The 14,411-nt window shown below is 34.8% G+C and overlaps 1 protein-coding gene across 1 annotated transcript; it reads right to left on the bottom strand.

Moving 5' to 3' along the window:
- Positions 1–9,736: 9,736 nt before the first annotated feature.
- Positions 9,737–10,807, bottom strand: LOC149221752 (cypmaclein-like). The gene is made up of 4 exons (XM_089383026.1): positions 10,736–10,807; positions 10,175–10,219; positions 10,036–10,072; positions 9,737–9,915 (listed from the first exon to the last, which is right to left on the bottom strand). Exons 1-4 carry the CDS (start codon positions 10,805–10,807, stop codon positions 9,737–9,739), a joined length of 333 nt encoding a protein of 110 aa, XP_089239152.1.
- Between the last annotated feature and the right edge of the window lie 3,604 nt (positions 10,808–14,411).

Raw genomic sequence — 14,411 nt, 5'->3', positions numbered from 1 at the left:
ACCACCATTGTTACTTATCAGGTGTACAAAAGCTCCCATAAAGAACATCCAAGGAGGAGAATACCCAGAGGGGAAATGAAATTTGATCCCTACCTACCTGTCAAGCTCAAATGTCCTAAACTCTTTGAGGTAGAGGATCAAATCAATCCAGTCTTGCTGATCTATGATGAACCGGGCTGAGAGCAGGAGAAACAGTTTTGGTTGCCCTGCTAATTGGCAAATTTTGAAGTTTAAGTTTTCAGGCTTTTATGTTTGTAATTAAGTTCTTTTACAGTTTTATGTTGTATGCTTATTGACTCCATGCCCAATGGACACTAGGCAAGTGTTTTTATAGCTGTTTTTGTATGAAGGCATTGTGTGCAGGTTCTTGAGACCTCACAGGGAGGATCTCATCCCCAGAAGGAGCCAGTGTTAGCTTTACTGTTCAAAAGAATCAAAAATGGATTCAAACACTCTCAAAGGCTGCAAACACACTTATAATCATGCCAAAGGATCCATTGATGCTGTTGAAATCCTCAAATTGTGGCTAAAAGCTGCCCACCGATCAAAAAAGTTGCAAGAGAAAAGCCCCTTGGAAGGCAGAAATACACTATCGGGAGGCGGAAATACCCCAAAAACTATGTAAAAACCAAGATTACAGGCGTAAGGCTCTGCTTCAATCTCAGCCATTGGATTTTTCCGATCAACGGTCCAGATCGCGTCAGCATATCACAATGGAGGACTTACCAAAGGGGCCTTATTATGCGCCGACGAGCGATCGCCGATATCGCATTGGCGTATCGCTATCGACACTTCCAATGGAGCGTGGGCCTTTTATGTTCCGATCTGACGGGCCGGACCCGATATATGCACAACACTCCATTTCATATTTTTCAAGTCCGCGCCCATAGCGTTTTCAATGTATTTTGTGTATTTTCTTTGCATAAAGAAAATACAAAGGGAAGCCCGTGGCAAGCGCCGATTGCGATGGGATTTCGGATCCAAAAGGGTTCTAAAGGCCAAATATATATATTTCAAATCCGCCAAAGCCAATTTTTCATGGTTTGCGGCAGTTTTGCAGGTATTTGTCAAATATTAAAAAACAAGGGAGGGGCCTATTTTAACGTGAGGTGCGAGCCAAAGGCGGACCCGATAGTGAATAGACTATGCCTGAGCCTTTTAAAAGTCAACATGGAAGCAGTGATGGGTGGGAATGCATGGTTTGGGCATCGTTTCACTGTTTTTAAACCAAAGCAGTCATGATAGAGCCATTTAATGATTCAACAGCAGCATTTAATCAGCAGTATGGCTGAGGAGGAAACAGGACACCACAGATCTAGACAGAGCATTCAATGGTTATGGGTTTCATCCATATTCCATTCCACTTGCCCAAGGAGGACCGCAGAGAGCCAGAGAGGGTCAAATCTATTTAAAACTCAGACAGATTTGTATCAGAGGCCCATTTCTGAATATGAATATGGTTGGTGGCCATTTATGGGCTCCTCCACGCATTGTTTAACAGAGATATTTTGTATTGTAACACTATATATACTCAGAACTGAGATGTAATCCGATTGATGAGTGTTAGATGAAGAGAACCCTGTTGTAAGGTTCAACTTCTGGAGACTGTAACTTCTTTGTAACCTACAGTGTCTGGTCTTCATTTCCAGCTAATACAAGCTTCTTTTGCTGTTTATTGCTCACTTTCCACTTCTCTTTCTTGTTCCAGGCTGTGCCTGTTTGCATTTGTTCTATTTATGTGAATGTTTAGCATCAGAGGGGCTGTCATCCCACCTCTGTGTTAGGATTTAACATGTATCATAGAACATGTGTGCAGGTTTCTGTTGTTTAATGCATAGAGAGCTGTCATCTTGTCTGTGCATTAGAAACTAGATTTACAGACCTCTTAACTGGTTGCGGCTGGGCATCACAGGGTCCTGTGCATCTGCTAGTGTGGTCAGTCTTCTCCATTATCACCTTATCCTCAAACTGTGAGTAATAGGTGGTTAAAAGCCTTGTAGTCTGGGGGTGTTCACCCATGTCTGGGGTCAATCATAGTAGAAGTGGTTATCTGACTTGAATATGCAGCATTTGTTCCATTCATCCACCATTTATCCAACTATATTTGGTTGAATTTGTAATGTTCCCGAGCATCACCGATATGCAACCTAGGTGAGTTTCTTGGGGTGATAACAGGGCCTATTGGGATAGGGTCCCCTAGGCCAATTTTGGGGTTAGGATAACCCAAGTTTTGGTACAATTTTTGTAAATAATGTAAAGTCTCCATGATTTAAGGATGCAAAGTGTGTAGATGAATAGGAGTCAAAGGGGTTTAGCCCCTTGTTTATGTAAAGTTTGAGTCAGTTTTGAGATTGATCCAATCCATGGTCTGTGGACCATGACATTGTATGAAAAATGCTATAAATAGGTGTGTCTTAAAGAGTCTAAGGCAATTAAGAATATAGGGGAAGTGATAGCGAAGAGAAGTGGGTTGGATAAGAGAAGAAAGGCTATGCATCTCAGTGCACCAAGGCCTAGGTAGAGTCCAAAAATGAGTGCGCGGACCCCTGCAGCTGTGTGCACAAGGAAATTTTGAGTCTGTAACCTTGAATTGAAGATCAATAAGGAAAATTTCCAAAGAATTCTTGTGTATTTCTGTTTATTTATGTTAATGCTATATCTTGTTGATGAATGATTTGTTTTATGGAATAATGATTGAATGTTACGCAATTCTCTTGAATAAGTGTTAATGATGTATGCAATGCATGTATAAGTACTTTAATGAAGACTCTGATGAATTCTCTGATGTTTATTAATAACTTAAGTAAATCTGCATGAACCCTAATTTAGGACTACTCTCTGATGCATGTAAGTAGACAAACTTATTGTTAAAGGTTCACAAGAATGGATCGTAGAACTTCACGAAGGTCTAAAGGATGTTTAATGGAGTTGCAGGAATGAGCCCTGAGAGTGTATCGATGTGCGTGAAGGTAAATCTGAAGAGCTAAAAGACATCACACTAGTCTCTGGATGTAGAAACTTGGTTCTTGCATTCCCCCATACTGCTTCGAGTGAGACTGTAGCCTGCGCTACGTAGGTTGTTGCCAAAAGGGCCAGTATTGTAGGGTTTTGTTGGTTGGCACAACTAACTCTCAAACTGGATCAGGACCCCCTAAGCCAACATGTACCAACCCCATATTTCAACACAACCTTTATACCCAAACTTCTTCCTTGCTTGCATGAGTGGCTACCATGTATTAAACCTCTGTAGTTGAAAGAGCCACTACATATTGTCTCTTTCTCATCCAATTGACTCCTCCTACAAATAGGTTAAACACATACCCACTTGTATATATTTTTCACTTAATATATTTAGCCCAGTCAACATCAACAAAGCCAAGGATGTCCAAAAGTTTGTCCAATCCTAGTGTTCCTTGGTAGCACATACCATAATCACTAGTGCCATGCAAATACCTGAAAACTCACTTCACTGTTGTCCAATGCTCCTTCCCTAGTTTTGACATAAACTTGTTCAATACTTCCATTGCATGTGTAATGTCTGGTCTAGTACATACCATTGGATCATTAGGCTACCAACTGCACACGCATATGGAACATGGGACATGTCCTCTTTCTCTTCTTCTATCTTGGGAAACTATTAAGTAGATAACTTTACACCTATAGGAATAAGAACCTTCATCGATTTACTATCCTGCATATTAAACCTGTCCAATATTGTCTCAGCATACTTCCTATAGTTTAACCAGAGCTTCCTCTTTGCCTGATCTTGTTTAATTGCCATGTCCAAAATATAGTTTTCAACAACTAGATCCTTCATATCAAATTTGGAGGACAATTGGGTCTTCAAATCCTAGATAATTTATTTTTCATTTCCAATCAACAACATGTCATCCACACACAATATCAAATAAATAACACGGTCACCGATTAATTTAAAATACACACAGTGATCTGCTTTGATTTTTATGAAGCCAAGTCCTTGTATCTATGTATCAAATTTCTAGCACCACATCCTTGGTGACTATTTTAATCCATACAAAGACTTTTTTTACCTGCATATTTTTTCCTTCTTACCCTTCACCGCAAATCCTTCTGGTTGCTTAATGTAGATCTCTTCTTCGAGATCCCCGTGAAGAAAAGTTGTCTTCACATCCATCTATTCTACCTCAAAATCAAAAGAAGTAGATAACCTTTTGCTACCAATCAAGCTTTGTGTTTATCCACCTTTCCTATTGCATTCATCTTCTTCTTAAACACCCTTTTTCTACCAATGGATTTCCTTCCAGCCAACAAATCCACTAGATCCAAAGCCTCATTTTTGTCCAAATATTCCACTTCATCAACCATGGCCCCTTTCCAGAGTTTTCCATCCTCTAAATTAACTACCTCCCTCATAGTTCTGGGATCATCATCATTAATAGATAAATCAAAATTTGAACAGAAAGAATATGGACTATAGCTCTTTGGTTTCCTTCTCTCTTGAACTGATATTCTCAAAACTAAAGTCTATGACTCTTCCTCTTCTGATTCTTGTTCTGTTGTAGAGTCTGATTCTTCCTCCTTCATATCAAAATCTACCATTTCAGGTTCCTTTGGTAGCAATTACTGTTTAATAACATCCTTCACCTCTCTAAACACCACATCTTGGTTGTACACAACCTTCCTTGTTTCTAGATTTCAAAGCTTATAACCTTTTAAAATATCCTTATATCCAATAAAAATGTACCTTTCAGATTTACTATCCAACTTGATTCTTTTCTCCTTTGGAACGTGTACATATGCATCACAACCAAATACCCCCAGATGTCAAAGAGAGGGTTTCTTACTAGTACATACCTCATGTGGAGTCTTATCCTCCAATATTGATGAAGGTGATCTGTCAACCAAGTAACATGTAGTATCCATTGCCTCTGCCTGTAATTCCTACCCTAATGTAGTTCCATTGAGCATGCTTCTTGCCTTTTCTATCAAAGTCCTATTCATTATTTCTACAACTCCATTTTGTTGAGGTGTGTGTGGAGCATTCCTCTGTCATTCTACACCACAATTCTTATAGAACTCTTCAAATTCCTTCTTACAAAAATATCCACCGTTATCTGTCCTCAACACCTTAATCTTCTTATCTATCTGATTTTTCATTAGAGCCTTAAATTATTTAAGCTTTTAAAGACTTCAGATTTCTTCCTAAGGAAATATATCCATGTTTTCCTTGAGAAGTCATCTATAAATGAAACAAAGTACACAAACATACACAATGATGGAACCGACACAAGTCCAAACACATCACTGTGTACAAGCTCTAATATCCCTTTGGCCTTCTTATCACCCAAGGGGAAATCACTCGAGAATGTTTTCCATATACACAATGTTCACAAAAATTGAAATCTAGAGAGAAATTAGACGTACATTCTACCATACCATTACCATGTAGTATTTGAAGGCCCTTCTCGCCAATATTTCCAAGCCTTTGATGCCATAACATGGCCTTTTCTCCAAATACCACTAGATTTTCTACTCCACTTTCAAGAACCACAGAACTATTGCACCCATCAATAACAGTGCTACCTGGAAGCTTGTATAGAGTTCCAATCCGAACTCCCTGCATCAATACCAGTGCTCCCAAAATCATCTTGCAGGTATCTTTCTCACTAGTATAAAATGGTTAATTAGTTACTAAAAAAATGATTAAAATTTGCATATAAATGGCCATTTTTCACTTGGTGACAAATAATGTCTAATTTACAGTATCTTATAACGCGACCAACTTTTAGTGATATTTAGCTTAGTCATTAATTGGTTGTCTCAATTTTATCATTTAGTAGTATATTTAGTCATAATTTTGGTCATTAATTTAGTCATTGATTCAGTGATTAATTGTCTCAATTAATGACCAAATACATAACAAAATATACTACTACATGAACACCTGAGAAAACCAATTAATGACCAAAGAAATATCCCAAGATATTAGCCACACTATAAAATACTATAAATTAGCTACTAATATTAATATATATGAAAATTTCAATCATCGTTTGAAACCAATTAGTGACCAAATAAATATGACTAAATTTTGGTCATGTTATAAGATACTGAAATTAGATATTAATAGTCATATATGCAAAATTTATTTGTCATTTGTAACCACAAATTTGTCATTTACAGTAGTCATTTATCTTTTTTCTTGTAGTTTCATATTCATTATATAAATGACTAATTTAGTAGTTTATATTCATTTCATTTACTTTCATTAATAATCATTGTAAATGACAACTTTAATTGTCGTATATTCATTTTATTTGTGTTCATCATTAACCAATATAAACTACTAGTTTAGTAGTTTTAGATTGATTGTATGTGCTTATTATTAATCAACATAAATTAATTAGCATGATTTTACAACTAAATTTAAAAACTTGTATACAATGTGCATGTTCATTTAATATGGAAACACAAAGTTACATATGTTAATTAGAACACTAAATAATACCAAGTACAACTATAAATAATTTCAACCACACAAATTATATTATATGAAATGTCAAGTATTACAGTATAAGTTTCCAACTTAATATTGGTTGGATTACAATTTACAAATGAAATATTGTTTCATCACTTCAAAACATTATTGTGTTTCCAAGACATTACTGATGAATTCACCAACTCTAAAGACTTGACGATCATTCTGTATGTGTGTGTCTCATGCAAGATATTGACTTTAAGGGTATCAATCAACCGATTATATTCTCTCTCTTTCTCTTTCTGCATTTGTCACTCCAGTGTCATTGTTCTCTTCTTTCTTCAATTCATGCTTCTTACCATAAATATTTGTTGAAAAGTGTGCAACAAGAAATGCTAAATTTAGAATGTGCTAAAAATAGACCTGCTAAAAATAGTTTATCTAAAAATAGCAGTTTGGCTAGTGAGGTCATTGGCCACATTGGGTGAGAGGTGAAACTGCTAAAAATAGAAAATTTTAAAAATAACATTTCTAGGTCCCTTCCTTTTTATAGCAGTCCCTAGTCTATCTATAGGAAGTAAAATTAATTTTGGTCTTAACAACAGTTGGAAATATTAATTAATTAATTCAATTGAGTTAATTAGTTAAGGAAATTCGAATTTGAAGTCTTCGTGAGAATGCACATGAGTTTCCTCCACTGATTGAGGGAATAAGTATGAGTTCTATAATGAGAGAATCAGTTGACTTAGTTCTAACTAGTCAAGTCCAGTTAGATTATTTTAACAAGTTGTTAAAATAATAAAATATAGTTTGTTAATGCTTGCATGCATGTGACAACTATTATTTTAGATAACTGGGGATTCACTAATGGATAACTGTTGCATGTCAGTTCTATCAGAGACCCAGTTGAGATCAGATCTATCCATCTAAGTAGTTTCCAAGTTCACTGGAGATGATATGCTATGCTAAAAATGGCTCCAAAGTCTGTGTTATTTGATCATCTTGCTTGCAATCATCTTTGTCTTTTCCATCAATAATACCTTATATCTACATCCCTAATTTCTTGATGAAATTTGAGAATTCCATAAAAGAAGCTTCAATCCCTTGACTTGATTTTCTTTATTCCATATTTCAGTAACCTTTTTCTCTTTTTATAGCAATTCTTTCAATGTTTAACTTCCTTGTCTTTTTGTTATAGCTAGCATGATGTGTTATTATGGATTCTTCTTGAAATATAGTTGGCCCATCATGATCCAATTCCTCTGTAATCAATTAAATTTCAACCATTCAGAGTTTCTCCTAAGCAGGCATTTCATTAACAATATTCACTTTCATGTTTGTTGCATATCTTTAAACCTTCCATAATATTGAATAATTTTTACACTTGTGCTTCTCTTTCTTTTTGGAGTAATGAAATATTTTTTTTTTCTAAATGAAAGTGAGGGGGATCGCTACCATCTCCATCTCCCACACATCCTTCATCAATCTCTCTTCTTTCTTCAATAAATTTGTGACCTCTGCGGGTAGAAGAGGAACTCTTGTGGAGTTCATGGGAAGAACAAGCATTAGTGCTAGTTGTGTATTTCTCTTTCTACTTATGGTTGGATGATCATATTCCTTCCATAGGAGAACCTTCTTAAGATGTGCACTCGAACTAACACAAGTGTATGTATCATCACAGTATAACTACCGATTTTATTTAGAAATAATTTTATTAGTAAGTGGGACCAATTTTGTAGCTTCATTTGGACTCTCATTTTCATATACTAACCTTTGGTGCTCTAATAAAAGAAGTATTGTAACCAATTGAAATTAGGAGTTTTGCAAAATTCGTTTGGGTTAAAACCTTTACATACCTCAACTTCTTTCATGTGGAATGAATTCAATTCTTCAGCCATCTTGAACAAATAAGATCAATTTTGATTGAAATGTCAACAATTCTAGAAGGCAAGCCAATAAATTTTCACTTTCTTTTCTTATCAAATAAAGAAGACCATATTTTATATTGTTTGTATAGTTAAAAAATGAGATATGTATTACAAACAAAATGGGGAAGGAGGAACGACTTCCCCTCAAAATAAAATAGTCTGATAAAAGTGTATTCATATATATGTATGCATATGTTTATGTGTGTGTGTATCTTGAATTTGACAAAAGTTATAAGGTGCATTATGTTTCCACAATGTGGGTTACCATAACTCAATTGGATCTTCAATAAATCACCCTCAAAATGAAATAGTCTGATAAAAGTGTATTCATATATATGTATGCATATGTTTATGTGTGTGTGTATCTTGAATTTGACAAAAGTTATAAGGTGCATTATGTTTCCACAATGTGGGTTACCATAACTCAATTGGATCTTCAATAAATCAACCTTTCCCCTCAGGGGAAATATTGCAAAAACATTGTAATGAATTAAGGAAAAAATAAGATGAGATGTCATGGAGAACCTCTTATTCGAAATAAAGTTTGAAAATTGATAGGAAATATCATTAGAAATTATTTCCTCCTAGTTGAAGACCATCTTCATTATATAAAGAAGTGAAATATAAAAAACATATCTAGGAATTAGGGTAGTTGTTTCTTGACTGAAAGTTCAGAAAAAACAACTAAAGCAAGTTGTTATATCCCAATTTGACTCTCTTCGAAAACTGGGTTACCTCTATAAAATCGATATCGCATAAACCTTTATCTCATTTCTTCTAGTCTTACTCGACTTCCCAAACTCATATTCAACTCTTTATAGTATGCCCCTAATCACACAAAAAGAAAATCAACAAAATAAATTAAAACAAAACTTCAGTGATGAAGAATGACATTAATGATATAAGCGACACTATTTAAAGAAAAGATATCCATAAAAGTGCATAGCTACCGGATGAACATTTGAGATACCTTAAATTGACTTAATACTTATGATCCAATCAAATGTTTGAAAAATATATTTTTTTAATAACAATGAAAAATAAATATTTGTTTTTAAAATTTAAACATTATAACTTATATAGTTAAACTAATATTCGTCAACCTATCAATCTATTACAAAAGTCTTACCTTAACCAGACTAATAATATCTATCCATTCAAAATTTAATATCAAGAAGTAATACATGTATCCAATCAAAAAGCTAACGAGGCAACTGAGTGAGTGAGAGGGAAGCTTCACCCTACAGACCGGGCCAATCATCCAATGGATATACCGATTCCAAGGAAGCTTTTACACAAAATTATTTTTCCTATTTGACCTTAAAAGCGGTGTCACCCACTCCCTTTCCTAAGGGCATTTGGGTCCTCCCTCCTTGGTCTTCCAATTGTTGTAACAAGGACAAACCTCCTTGTTCCCATAGGTGCCCGGGGGAACACACAGACACTTCTTGCAGCAGTATTGACAGAAGTCCATGCAAGCTGTCTTCCTTGTCTTTGAACATCTGCGTTTACATTCAGAGGGGCACTCTGTACGTACAATCAAAGATGAAACACAAATAGTATCAGATTTCTCCATTGAAGACTACGATTTACAGGAGCGATATAAGCGAACAATCTCTATGTACAAAGTTGATATATATGCCAGACCTGAACGATGAAGGTGCCTGAAAGAAGGCACAGACACCTGTGTAGAAACAAAATGCAGAATTAGCATACTTTTCCATGCTCTTTGGATGCAATTGTAACCAACAGTTATAGCCAAATAAAATGCAGTGATCGAACTTACTTTCTGGGAGTTGAACTCATGAGAATCTATGTCGGAGTTAATTCCCTGCAACATGCAATTTTTCAATTGACCATTATACCGATTGAAGTCCATCTACTAGTGTAATCACTTTTTTCTTTTCTGATAGGTTACATTTCTGAACAGGGTCATATTTAACAAAGATATATATTTTAAGCCGGATAAATTTTAGGGATGTTTTAAAAAGATTTAGAGAATATTTTGAAGCGAAAACAATTTTGAAGATATCTCGAAATTCAATGGGCAGTTGTGAGGTCTTTGTTTCCCTGGGAATCTAACTATTCTGCAATCTAATCCAAAGGATTAAAAACAAACCAAAATACCATCCGAGTAATACCTACAGCATAAAATCAAATAATTATCCCATAACATTAACATTTCAACGAATTAATATATAAATAACATCTTAAAAAATTGAGATTTCAATTTTTATATTTAAAGATATAGACTAATTGAAATAACTTATATTTATTAGATTTCAAAATATTCCTAAAATCTATTATAAATATAAAATAAAAATATTTTCGTAAGCACACTGATTACCTCACATTTATATGTCCACTTCTCCAAAAGCACTACAATGATCAAAACTGCAAGAACTTGAAAGCGTGCCATTTTACAGAATTCGCTGCTTCTACTATTACGCCACTCTTGAGTTCACTGTAATTGAGGGGACTCTGTGGATGAATACTTGACAGGAAGGGTGGGATATTTATGTTGAATTTGAAGCATTGAAGTTAAAGCCTGTGGCCTGTGTGAAGCTGGGGTTTGTTGCATCATGGCGCATTTATCAGATTTGCAGCTTTCACGTGGAGGTAACACGCTACTTTGGTGATAAAACCATATAAAATTGAGTACATTATTTTCTGTCCATGGATACGCTGCATCCATGCAGAGCTCGGCTTAGATATGGGTGAAATGTGGGGACAATGTAAGTGCATGTAATTATACCTAGCACTGGTATGGTTGAGCAACACTGGCATGGTGGAGTAAGGGTAGGCTTGTCACATGGTGTTCAGCTTCACCTTTTCATTTCGACACTTGCATTGCTATAGTTTACATTTTTTAACCACCGACAATTTATGGGCACGTGATATGCAACGAAATTCCTTGTTAGTGTAGCTCGCTCACAATCATGGCCCATTTGCCCATCGGTAGAAGTACCAAAACCATTATTCGATTACATCGAAGTTCACTTTTTTCACCTATATGGTCGCACGCTACTTAAATCTAAGCTCTTTCCATGCAAAACTAACGTGTGTACATTTCCCAATTCAAATTTTGTTGAATTGAGGTTTCTGTGATCCATATTAAATTTATAAGAGATTTGTGATCATGTGATTTAGGCTGAAAAATCTCTCATAAATCAAATTTTATTATGACAAAATTAATTAAGAATTAATTTTTATTATTAAAAATGAATATTTGATTTTATTTGTAAAAATGAATATTTAATTTTATTATTAAAAATGAATATTGGAAATGGTGATGAATATTTATGGAAAACTGTGTTCTTATTGAGATGCCTGATGTTTTAGGTAATATTTTACCCATCTCCAGGAACATAAACATCTAACATCTCAATGATAACATAGAGTTTTTTAAGAAATCTTTATTACCATTAAGTTCTTAATTGTGATAATCTTCATGCTCAAAAATTATAATTTCAAATCATTTTTCATAAAATTATATAAATAGGTGGAACTAAATTAATTATAATTATAGTTTCATAATATGTGAGTCATAATGCAAATATCCAAAAACAATAATTATTAGAGATTTACACAATGAATTTAAATATGTATAAAAAGATGAAATGTAAGAAAATGAATTAGTTGTCTTAATATATAATCTTTATTTGTAAAAATTGTATTTAACTACATGAATATTGATTTTTCGTAGAGTAATATGTTATTTGATGCAAAATATAATGCATATGTTTTTATTTCCATTTGTGTAACCTTGGGTACCTAAATGATGGAATCCTTGTACAATACAAAAATTTGTAAGGTGGTAGAGATATATATATATATATATATATATATATATATATATATATAATTGAAATTATGTAAGTGCAACTTAAAATGATCGTAACATTATCAAACAATTATTATTATTATTGTTATTATTAAATTGGAGGTCTCAATGTCATTTAATGCATCATATATATTTTTTCAAATTGTTAAGGGAAACAAATATTATAATGGAAATGAAAGAGGGATGCATTTTAAATTTTTTATATATGTAAAGTGAAAATATATTAAAAATAGTAAGCTCTATTATTTATTTATTTATTTGTAATTATGTTTAGAATATAATTTTGAGATCCACCATGTGAGATACCAAATCTATATCTGAAGCGACTAACTAATCGCATGTATAAGCTTCTCACTAGAAAAAAATTAAATTCAAAAAAAATTGCACACATTCCTAGCACTAAAAGCACACACACATTCTAGTGCTAGGAATGTGTATGCGTGTTCCTCCCACTAGGAATGCACATGTGTTCTTGTAAATAACAACTTCAACACATGGGGAATGGTTAAGATGGGGTTGGAGGGGAGGGGGAATGGGGGAGAGGGAGGGATAGAGGGCCTGAGGGGGAGGAGAGAGCTGGGGGGGTCAAGAAGAATGAGTGGGTGAGTGAGGGGCAAAGAGTGGGAGAGAGAGGGAGTGGGTGAGAGTCAAAAAGTGAGAGAGATAGGGAAAGAGGGTGGGCAAGGGAGAGAGAGGGAGAGTTAGGAGGAAGAGAGAGATAGAGAGTTGTGGGAGACATAGGGACGAAGAGAGACGTAGAGTTCAAGAGAGGTTGTCGTGTGTGTGAGTGTGTGTGTGTGTGTGGGAGAGAGGGGGAGAGTGAGAGCAGAGAGAGGGAGAGAGATAATATGAGTGGGTGGGGGGTAAGAGAGGGAGAGGAAGGGGGAGAGAGGATGGTAGAGAGGGAGATATAAAGGGAAGAAGTGATATATATCTATATATATACATGTACATGTACATGTATGTATATGTATATGTATATATATATATATATATATATATATATATATATATATATATATATATATATATATATATATATATATATATATATATAGAGATATATATATATAGATAGATATATATAGAGAGAGAGAGAGAGAGAGAGAGAGAGGGAGTGAAGGAGAGTTAGAGAGAATGAGAGAAAAAGGAAGACAAAGATAGAGGAGGGTTGGAGAATGAGAGAGGGAGAGTGCAAGAGAATGAGAGAAAAAGGAAGACAAAGATAGAGGAGGGTTGGAGAATGAGAGAGGGAGAGTGCAAGAGAATGAGAGAGGAAGGGAGACAGGGATAGAGCATGAGGGAGATGAGAGAAAGACTGGGGTGGGAATGAGGGGGAGAGAGAGAGAAGGGAAAGGAAGAGAGATAGAGATAACAATGGAGATGGTACAGAGAGAGAAAGAGGGAAGAAAGAGTGTGAGGGAGATACATAGAGAGAAAATGAGAGAGTGGGAATAAAAGAGCGATATATAATGAAGAATAGGAAGACAGAGTGACAAGAGAGAGAGAGAGAAAGAGATTTGTGATGCTTACTCAAGTAAAAGGAATGCCCCATATATTACTTTCACTAATAAAAGGTATGTCTTATACAATATTGTCACAAGAAAAAGGAATGTTTCATGCAATTAAAAGGAGGAATACAATAACCATGTTTTTTGCAAAACATAGCGAATCACTAGATGTCAAATGCATTGCAAAAACACTTTGCTAAAAGTGTCATTTTATAATGATTTTGGTAGCCTTGGGTATTGCTTCATTAAACATTTCATCCGTTAGATGTAACAACCCAACCTAATCACACAACTCACTGGAGTGAGGGAGACAACCCACCATGCAATGTACAACCTATATACAATATTTATATGGATCATAAGGAATCCCATGGCCTCCAATTAAACTTGAGTACCGCAACTAAACTTTAGAGGTGCATATGACCTCAATCTCATCTAATTTGTTGGTGCTTTAGCTAATAATGGCTTCAGCATCACTGAGTTGTTATACTTCATATGCAAATTAGAAACTTAACTAAAAATTGCATATAGCTAGATTCTAACAGCCCTTGATCTCAATTCAACATGAAATGGATAGGTTTCATTGTGCCATCATTGGAACTCATAAATAATTATTGGGGAAGATTTTTTTATGAGGAAATGATTAATTTTAACCATGAATTCAACTA

This window comes from Pinus tabuliformis, chromosome Q (genome assembly GCF_031772625.1).
Source record: "Pinus tabuliformis cultivar Carrire ecotype Pingquan chromosome Q, CPIR1, whole genome shotgun sequence".
NCBI lineage: Eukaryota > Viridiplantae > Streptophyta > Pinopsida > Pinales > Pinaceae > Pinus > Pinus tabuliformis.
Note: the sequence above shows the minus strand (reverse complement) of the source record. Positions and strands in the feature narration are given on the sequence as shown.

Bases quoted from the DNA above. Each gene is read 5' to 3' on its own strand.
- LOC149221752 (XM_089383026.1), bottom strand. From the start codon at position 10,807: ATGGCACGCTTTCAAGTTCTTGCAGTTTTGATCATTGTAGTGCTTTTG. The intron at 10,220-10,735 runs GTAATCAGTGTG...TGCATGTTGCAG, and splicing joins AGTGGACATATAAATGTGAG to GGAATTAACTCCGACATAGA. The intron at 10,073-10,174 runs GTAAGTTCGATC...GTTTCTACACAG, and splicing joins ATGAGTTCAACTCCCAGAAA to GTGTCTGTGCCTTCTTTCAG.